The sequence below is a fragment of the Daphnia pulicaria genome, chromosome 1, assembly GCF_021234035.1.
Source record: "Daphnia pulicaria isolate SC F1-1A chromosome 1, SC_F0-13Bv2, whole genome shotgun sequence".
In the NCBI taxonomy this organism is placed as follows: Eukaryota; Metazoa; Arthropoda; class Branchiopoda; order Diplostraca; family Daphniidae; genus Daphnia; species Daphnia pulicaria.
The window spans coordinates 41,051,903-41,061,976 of record NC_060913.1 but is presented as its reverse complement, the minus strand read 5'-3'; the positions used below and the strand labels follow the sequence as shown (position 1 = coordinate 41,061,976).

At 41.2% G+C, this 10,074-nt stretch overlaps 1 protein-coding gene and 1 long non-coding RNA gene across 3 annotated transcripts in view; one reads left to right on the top strand and one right to left on the bottom strand.

Annotated features, from left to right (window-relative positions):
• LOC124320523 overlaps positions 1-10,074 on the bottom strand; it is a 50,895-nt gene that overhangs the window by 10,725 nt on the left and 30,096 nt on the right. The window contains exon 3 of the long non-coding RNA XR_006913966.1: positions 8,203-8,249. This is a non-coding gene — a long non-coding RNA (uncharacterized LOC124320523). The remainder of the gene's footprint in view (positions 1-8,202; positions 8,250-10,074) is intronic.
• On the top strand, positions 3,999-6,149 carry LOC124320349. 2 transcript variants are annotated; one of them, XM_046783197.1, is made up of 4 exons: positions 3,999-4,262; positions 4,494-4,681; positions 4,750-4,907; positions 4,974-6,149. In XM_046783197.1, the coding sequence occupies exons 1-4, from the start codon at positions 4,127-4,129 to the stop codon at positions 5,911-5,913; spliced, it is 1,422 nt and encodes a 473-aa protein (XP_046639153.1). In that variant the 5' UTR covers positions 3,999-4,126; the 3' UTR covers positions 5,914-6,149. The 2 variants fall into 2 exon arrangements, with proteins under 2 accessions (XP_046639153.1, XP_046639154.1); XM_046783198.1 differs by lacking the exon at positions 3,999-4,262 and adding an exon at positions 4,329-4,426.

The window sequence follows — 10,074 nt, the reverse complement described above, 5'->3', positions numbered from 1 at the left end:
TGATAGGGTCTTCTTCCACCACCAGTCATCCATCATGATAGCAGGCACCACACAAACGCTTTAGTTGACAAGAGAGAAAAAGAGTATGGCGGCGACGAAGCGTGTGTGTTTGTATTCTTCTTTCCATTTTTTGGAAGATTTTTTCTATTTGATCTGAACGGTGGATGGGGCTTCCAGCCAGTGACAAAGAGAAGCCAAAATGTTCTGTGAACACAACGCGAACCACGCATCAAAAGTCACGGTCGACGCTTCCTCTTATCGACTGCCGCCCCACCACTTTTTAAATTTTTTTTTATTTATGAAATTTTCGTGTGTCGTTCAAAGTGCAACCGTCGAAATTCCCGCAGAAACAAAAAAAAAAAGAGGTGGAAGCCCGCCTTTTTTCGGTCGGTTCTATCCTACATGTGATAGCGCAGAATATAGCGGCCGTGAGTTGTGTTGTTGTCGGTCGCGTTTTGCGGCATGCCCCCGACCGCATCACAACCCAGCCCACCAAATAGAAAAAGAAACGGGAACGCATTTTTCGTTGCATGACTTTGATGACCCAAAACTAGAAACCACACTGCCCCCTCTCGAAATAGTTACGTAAAAGGTCAGACTACCGCTACGACAACATTTCATCCGCAATAATAGAATTCCATTTCCCGAAAAATTCAGACCGACGACGTGATCGTCGTTCGCTCTTCAATGCGCCAAAGTTTTGGAGGGGACTGGTTTTTTTTTCGAGAGGTTTAATCAAATCACATAACACTCGGAAATCGATAACATAATATCTCTTCCTCCTCCCCTCTTGGTTTTTCAACCCCAATTCTTCCATGATTCCGGAACTGCACACATAGTATCCGTCGTTTTTCAAGTTTTATGGCGCGTTTCACGATCCCCTCTCTGCTACTATCTCATTCTTTACAGAGAAGCCACAAAACATAGAGACACAAGATCTGAATCCATGCCAGAAGCAAACAATTGTTGTCAATGCGAATGAGGGGGAGAGGAAGAAAGTGGAAGTAATACATAAACAACAACGAAAAAAAAGAAAAAGAAAAGGGAATCTGCATAATATCGACCACAATAGGATCAATCATCCGCTCTGTTGTACAGCCCCATGTGTTTGTATGTTTGCGGGCATTCAAGAGTGCCAAAGTTCACCGGATTTTTTCCACACACAAACAAAAAAGGCTACACACACAAGACACTTTGTATAGAGTGGATTATCACCACCTCTTCAAATGAGAATAGATAATGAAACCAGAGGCTACGTACATACAGAAAAGAAAAATTGGTAGAAAAAAAGAGGGGTTGGACTAAAACGTTCTAGTAATCCGATAAGCCGATATATATATAGCTTACAAACAAATGAATGTTTCCAGAAAAAAAAAGCGAGCCTCCGATTAGTAACTCGTTAATACACCATGACATCTCGTTAAAGAAAATAACGATTTCCATTATTCATTTTTCTTTTTTTTAGAAAAAGGAAGACGTTTTGTATGTAAATAGTACAGCACAGTGGAATAGACAGGCAGACGTCTCCCCCTCCAAACAAGCCATCAACATAGATCCCAGATATTAGTATATCAGATGGATCATCGCTCCTGAACTGTACCTACCGCGACGACGACGATTTTGGACTCGCCCATCGCTGTGGTCTCGTTTTTAGTCGTCGTCTATAGTTTCGAGTATCTCCATCTTCTATTTCTCAGTGTAGAAATAGGACGCATAAAGTTTAAAAGAAAAAAGGAAAAGATACTATATCAACTGGTTGAACTACGCTCCATCTACAGAAGAGGGGGGATATATGGTGCACAACCGATCGCGCCCAGCTGTCATTCAACCGTTTCTCTTTTTTTTTTCCATCATCTCTCTAGAAGACGACATCAACCTCTTCCATAAAACAACAAACAAAAAGAAAGTCCCAGCAGGTACAACATCCATATTGGCTGCTGTCCAGTGGGCGCGTGTCTATAAAGCGCGCACCGAGTTTGTACACAAGAGATAAAAAAGGGAAGAAGACTATGATCAATGATGATGACAGACTCTACCTTAGTTTCTAGACGACGAGATGTTAAGATATTACAAAACTTTGTTGTTTTGTTGGTAACCTGAATTCCCCCTTTTTTTTCTCTTATGCACTTGGTTTGTGTCATGTTTCGTATTTATACAGAAAGAAGAATGAAATAAACATACATAACTGTCAAGCGTGACGCAACGGTAAATGAGTCGAGTTCAGGGCGTTGTTGGGAATCAGAGACTCCCGTCCCCCCGTGTCACGCTCGTCATTATATTTTCTCTCTCCGGTACGTAGCTGCCGCTTCTGCTGTAACGTGAACCTCCTTTTTGTGTGTGTGTTTGTGTGCCTACTGTACGCTATCTTTTCTCTGTTTCCGCGTCCGGCTGTCTCCCGCTTGCTTAATGAGCCGCTACCTTTCGCACAATCTTTGTCTACATGTGGTGTGTGTCTCTCTTGTATACCGTGAATTCTCCAGCACAGGAGAGACCCCAAACATTTTGTTACGTTTGGAAAAATCCGGTATTGAAAATAATCGTCCAACTGGAGGGAAACAAAAGAAAAATGGGGGAGCTGAACGGATATGTGCGGGGGCACCGATGGAAATAATTATACCGAAAATGACTTTTACACGCACGACAATGCGATGATACGGCGGCACGGCCGAGCGATGAAACGGAACGAAACAGTCCGAGCGAGTTGTTCGGAAAATCACGCAGCGCACAATAGAAACGAATCCGCTATGTATAGAAATGGACGATAAGAACTGGATTCCATAAACAGGCGAGGGGGGCATTTTACTCTCATTGTTTTTCATCATCAACCAAAGTTGACCCCGAACGCAGAGCGCAAAACCTCCATCGTTCATCACGTCAGTTAGCCGTTAATAAAAGTGTCATCGCTCTTGTTCCACCGCCGCCGCAACTGTTCTACCACCGCCTTAGGACCAAACCTACTTTTAACTTCGACCACTATACAACAACACAAGTTGGCCAAAGTTTCCCTGCGATGGGCGTGAAAAAGTGGTGGCGGCGGTGGCAAACGTTCACTCCACAAAGTGCGTGACCGCCGGCACACGATTCAAAAGCTGAAGGGGGGAAAAGAAAAGGTTGATGCTATACAGAGCCTGGGCTAAAAGGAAGCCGTATGAAGGCTGAAAAGTGAAAACCGGATGATCACAGTCAAAGATGATGGGCATTAAGACAAGCACAAAAGATCAAGAGACATGACCCCTGAACTCTCGACTCTGTCGGAGCGCAATCACTCGTCGTCGTAACTGGTGAGTTGCTCTTAAGAATCTGACAGAGATGAAGAATCACCGAGGGTGAACGACGACGCACCAGGGGGGGAGAAATCGTCTGGCTACTAAAATATTTGCCATCGCTGCCTTACTACTCGACGATTCTTTAATTTCACTAATCTCTACGTATCATATACATGAATGTATACCAGAGATGCCTCTCGTAACTTGCTCGTCGGCAATAAAGTCAGTCGATTATGACGCAAGACGCAAGGGGGGAAAGATAGATGTGCAAACGGCTAGATTATGCGGCATTCAACTCGGCAGTTATGCTATGGGAAAAGACTTATTCCAGCCCGTTTTCTCCATTATGGTCGAAGAAGAGAAGAAAGCCATCAACCGGAAAACAAAGATACATCTACTATAAAAAACAAGATGGGTAGAATGAGCGAACATCAATTATTTCTCTGATTCCGAAATTGCCATCCGATCTGAGATGCATGCATCTTTTAACCCAGTTTACGTGGAAGGACGTAGTTGACGGCTTGCTTCTTATGGTGCCCGCCAATTGCGTGGCGAATTGCGTAACTACAATGAGAGCACAAACGCATCAACTCGTTCGTTAACTGTCAAACCTCCCGCCATGTCCATAATTCAAATTGTGATTATAAAACAACAATTCACGATTAATAACTGTCTTTTGATTGAAAAATAAAGTGAAGAGAGAAATTTAAGTAAACCTTAGGCAACCCTGGAATTAAATTTGTAGGTGTGAAACGTTTACATTGCTTAATATCTGAAGTTCTGAACGTCGACTTGTCGACGAGTAAAACTGAAGTTGTGTGTGCATTAAATAGGTCGACCAATTAATTGAAATTTCAATCATGCTACAAAAGACGCTATTTGAATTTTGTGTTGATAGCATTATAGAAGAAATGGAACGTGGATGGGGGCAAAAATCGAGTAAGGTCTCGGATGTCGTCAATCCAGAGGTTTCATTGAATCCCTTCGAACATTTACGTGAGTAACAGTTTAAACGTTATTACGCATTCTGAATATTCGTGAATTGTCTTACATTGTTGATAGCATTATAGAAGAAATGGAACGTGGATGGGGGCAAAAATCGAGTAAGGTCTCGGATGTCGTCAATCCAGAGGTTTCATTGAATCCCTTCGAACATTTACGTGAGTAACAGTTTAAACGTTATTACGCATTCTGAATATTCGTGAATTGTCTTACATTTAATTACAGCCACGGCGATTTTAGAAGAAGTAGTTCGTATTCTTAGGAAAAAAGAATTACTGGAAAAATATCTTAGATGGATTATTCTTCCACAACTTCACTCTTTAGATCTATCGTTAGAAGGTTGTGAAGACAGAAACAAGCCTGTTGAAAAGCAAATGTTTGAACACTTAAAGTGTGCTTCCCTCAAATGCTCAGTATATTAATACATTTTGCTGTTGTGGGTGTGTTGGGTATTAATTGTTTTTTGCCTCTAATATTATAGATGCTGAAAAATTTGAAACTAACTCACAATGTGCTTAATGAGGAGAATTTAATTGGATTCCTACCCACATTCAAAAATTTGCAAGTATTAGATCTTGCATGGACCTCTGCAGGAGACAATTGCATGTGGGCTCTGGGAACTCACTGTAAATATTTGAGGTGTGTCATTAATAAATTTAATATTTTAATTACTATTTTTAATTATTTTCAATTTGAATTTTAAAGAATTCTGAGTTTACTTTGTTGTGAAGTTACGGATTTTGGAATCCAAGGATTATGTCTTGATTACATTGAAAAAGAAGATGATGAAGATAAGCGAATTTCTAAAGCAGGTGATCTTGAATGGCAAGAAAACTGCGCACCTCCTCGACTTAGCAACTCATTGGAAATACTACATTTGAATGGAACAAATGTTACTGATAAAGGACTTCAAGAGGCTCTTCGGAAACTACGGTCTTTGAAGATATTAGGTCATGAATCTACCGTGGGAGTACTCGGCGAAATGCATCGAGAAGATTGGGAAAACAGTGAAAAAAGGAACAAAATTCCAAAATACGCTTTGTCCAAGATTCTTTTTGATATCAGAAATGAGCAAACCTCAATTGATCGTCTTCAGAGAGTGGTGTCCCTATGTCCTTCAATTACCGGGTTATGGTTTTCGGGAAGAGCATACATGTATAACGCTAATTTTGATGGCATCATGATTCCGATTGTTAACATGATTGGGAATTCGCTTAAAGAGTTTTCGCTTTATTTTGTTAATAGTTTCAAGTTATGCACCATTATCGATTGTTGTCCTAATCTACGCAAACTCACGCTTTATAAAAGTGGTGGCAAAACTGGGCCTATTGTTGAAACAAAGAAATACTCTAATATCCATGAAAGAAAAACACTGGGAAAACTTCAAGAACTAACACTACGAGCTACTAAGATCTCAACCGATGACTTAATCACACTCATGTCGTCGTCTTCCCTGAAATCTATTGAACTCGAGAAATGCGAAACTTTCAACGACGACATCCTACAGCAGGCATATGATCAGCACTCATTTCCTAACCTTGAATACTTGGAATTAACCAAATGCCATTTCGTGACTGAAAGAGGGATAAATTTGTTGTTGAAGGAGAGAACTCCGTTAAAAAATATCAAAATCATCATAGATTAGCAAAAGTATACAAAAGATATAAAGTAGAAGATTGGAATTTGCAAATGAATCTGAAAAACCGGCAATTGGACGAATTTTTAGTGTGCCAGATGTAATTCACCCATTTTCGAAGTCATGATCATTACCAACGCCTATTTAACGAATCCAGAAACACTTGTCTGATTAGAAATTGTGTCGTTCACCTCCGTTGCTTTGTCCAAACACTACTGTACTTCTGTGACAATACAAAAGGATGATTTGGGATACGACGTTTTTGTTTGTTTGTTTGCTGATTGGGGAAAATAAGGGTTCAGCTTTTTAAAAGGGAAATAAATTACTGACGATTACTGATGACTCGACTTCTGGCTGCAAAAAGCAGAAAAAAAAACTACAATTCAACAAGATTCTTAAAAGAATAATATAAAAAACATTGTGGAGTTAGACAAAATAATAATGTACCGACCACCGGTTTTTTAAATGTAATCTTCCATTATTTAGTTAGACATTGGGATTGAAATTTCCTGAAGATATTCTTCAGTGTTAAAGCTCAGTGTTTGCTTTAAAACTGTTTATCAAAATGGAAAGAAATAAAGTCACAGTTTCAGCATCAAACTTGGAAGCTATACAGCAGACAGTCAACCGGTTCCTCTCCTCCTTCCCTTCCTTTTTTTTCGTGTTGCCAAAACGGCAAGGCCCGTTCTGTCGCCTGTGAACCGATACATACACAGACGAGACGTATCCAGAAATCAGATCAAAAGACCACCACAATGTACACACCATGTCGTCGCTATATCTTCGGCATATCACGATCCGGAGAGACGATAGCAAGAGAGCAAGATAGAAATAAAGAACATCTATAGCCGATAGATGGATACAAATGTACACACAGAACAAGAGTTGGAGAAGCCACGGAGGGGGGTCCCTATACCCAACTGCAAGTACGACAATATCCAAAGCTTCCCTTTTCTTGTGGTTTTTGGCCGGACGATGTACGCCATAGACGTCAACTCAAACGGTCCTTTGCTCCCTATCGCCCTGTGCAGTCCTATATAGTCTATATCCCCCCTATCTTTTTTTTTCCTTCCTTTTTCCACCAACTCTGGCACATATATAGCTTTCTCTCTCTCTCTTTTGCTCGCTTTCCTTTCTCCTTCTTTTCCTATACCCTATATAGGCGTCGCAGTATTGTTTACAAGCCAGAGGTTTCTGTCTCTCCGGTTCCGTGTGTCTTTCGCTGTCCCATATAGCCGCAAAGCCACAGTTTCAGCTTCCTTTTTATGCTGCCTTCCCTCTTTGTATTCCAATACCACCCCACCACGGCTCGGGAAAGGAAAAAAAAAAACTATTGCGATCCGATGTAATGCTCCAGTTAAGTCGTATATTACCCAACCAAGTTGACTGTCGGATGAGAGTCCGTGAAGCAAATGAGGAATGGAGAGACAGGCCATTCATTCTTTTTTTTCCTTCTCCCCCCCCCCCTTCCTCCCACGTACACTTATCAAAAAGGGAATAGAAATAAATAAAAATACGAGTAGGAAAAATAAAAATAAAAAAAAACAGGACAAAGTTTTATGAATTTTCCCGGCGATCAAGCGGAACGAGATTCATCACCGGCATCCTCTCTCTCTCCTTCTTAAACCACCGAGAAAATGACAACACATAAATAAATGGCGGAATAATGGCAAGGCAAAATAAAAACCGTCACCAGCCAAAAGATGATTAACCTTCGTCGCGCCCATCCGTTGGTGCGGGCCCAATTCATCATTCATCAAAAAGTGTGCGCCTCTCAAATGATTATTGTGCGGATGGAGAAAAAATCAGCGTCATGCCGCCGCACCAGTCTGTCACGACCGTGAAGCCGCCGCACGCGTGCCCTCCTCTCTTTACTCTCCTTCCCCCCCCCCTCCCAATGCCAACGCTAACATTCAAAAAGCGGTTTTTCCATACATCCACGTCAGCAAAAGATGTATATGCCCCTCTGCTCTTTCTTCCTTCCCTTCTTGTGTCTTTTGGCGTGATTTCCGCACTGCCACAAGAGGAGGCGGAAACTTGTCGCTCTGTCGTCTTTTCTCAGCGTTTTGTGTGAATGCAACATTTTTGAAAAAAATAATAAAAGATAAAAAGAAGCTCTTCCACTTGTGTCACGTCTATCGGCAACCGACCGTGAATCGCTCAGTCAAAAAAGACCATCAAACATTAAATGGAACGGCGGAACGTGTGCCCGAGTTTGGCTGGACAATTGGGAAAATTTTGCAGACTAAAGATCGAGCTTAGCGCTCTTGACGTAACCAAAAATATAGCTGGACTTACCGGTGATGATGTTGTCTACGGGTGGAACAGCATAGGCGGTCATCCTTCTATTAAAAAAAAAAAAGAAATTTTTTCCGTGAATTTCGTGTTCATTACGAGTAAATTGATTCAGATTTCACAAAATTTAATTTTTCGTCTAAAGAAATAATTTGATCCAGATTTCACAAATATTTTCTTTCACCAACTTTCTAAAGTCCTTAAAAAACTGAAATTTCGACATTTTCTAAACTGTCAAATTTCGCATTGTTTTTTTCCTCTTCCGGAAAATGTCGACATTTTTGCCTTTTCCGTGTTTGACCCATTTGGACGAGATAATTTTCCGGCTTGATTTGTGCATGGATAGAGGGACGCGCCTGATGCAAAATTAGTGGTGGTGGTAGGGGGGTTATATTTATAAGAAGAAGAGAAAAACAAAATAAAAATAACCGGGTGGGAATAGAATCCAGCAACAACCCGAGCCAAACACACAAGAGAGAGAAGGACATGGGATAAGAAGAGCTCCACTACTATGTACGGCGCCCCCATGTTTGGTTGGTGATTTCTGTTAAGGTGCGCGCTCGAGGCGGTCCCTCTGACAGATGAGTGATGCATTGCTTGCCTGACATCACGGCCCCCCTCCTCCTCCTCCTCCCCTTTACTCTTGTGTACGTGAAAAGCAGCTCTGCGTGATTTTTTTCCCCTTCTGCCGCTACTGCTTGCGCTCTTCTCTCGCATTTTCTTACAGTTCTTCCCTTTTACATAAACACAGGCTTTAACCTACTCTTCTCTGCGTCCGATCCCCACGACGAAACAGCCTAGCAGCCTAGCTCTACACATATACACACACATCAGCTGGTCGATTGCCGGTATTGAAAGGCATTTCAACAGTTCGGAGGCCTTATCGCATATAAAAGGCCTATATTACTCAACAATGCCACACTGCTGCTGCTGCTGCTATAGATTACTCTTCACTCCTCTTTTTTACCCCCTGCAGCCTGTTTGTCCATTTTTCACGTCTTTTCTCACGGCATTGGGATGGCCGTGCAAGTCCTGGATTATCACGCAAACCCCTCGCTTTATATCGACTGAGGGTTTCTTTTTTTTTTCGTCAGAGGTGCCTATTGAATTGTTTTGCCTTTTGACTCGAAGATTTATGGCATCTTTGTATCCCAACATCCTTATATTAGAGCTGTGATTATCCATGATACGTTTCTCCCTCATTATTACCCTCATTATATCTCCACCTACCGAAAGATCGAATGCGATTCAAAATGGGTTTGTCTTTTTAGTTCGGAGAAGTAATACAGTAGCTGATAATTTAACTTTCCATTCTCAGCTTTAACTGAATTTTATTTTTTGTCATACAGTGAGTGGCGGGAGCAATTGAAAATTTCGAAAAAAAGGAAGTGACGTGCGTTTGACTTGTTTTCGTGTCAACCCAAAATTCTTTGACTCACGTGAAATAAAAAGAAAACGACGACATAGTCGATGTCTACCACAAACGATGACATAGTAGTGACTGCTTCTACCACCCTCCCTATGGCCCTACTATACAGTGTTCAACATCCAGTACAGTTTCCTCCCTCTTCGTGAACGAAAAATACAGAAAAAAAAAGTTGTTACAAAGACGTGTTGCGTGCCACTCGTGTAACGTACTTTTACCGAAAGACTGTTGAATAGCGTAAATAGTCTCTTTCAGGAATTTCCGACGTACAGAAAATATTCAGAGAAAAGTTCCGACATCTATTCCCCCCTCAAATTTTGATCGTTTTATTTCCGACGAAAATCTGATGTTCACACTTTTTCACATTTCTTATCAAATAACTCGAACAAAAAAGGTGCTTGCAACACCCCCAAGTGCCAACAGCTTTTCATTTCATCTTTTGAAAAGAC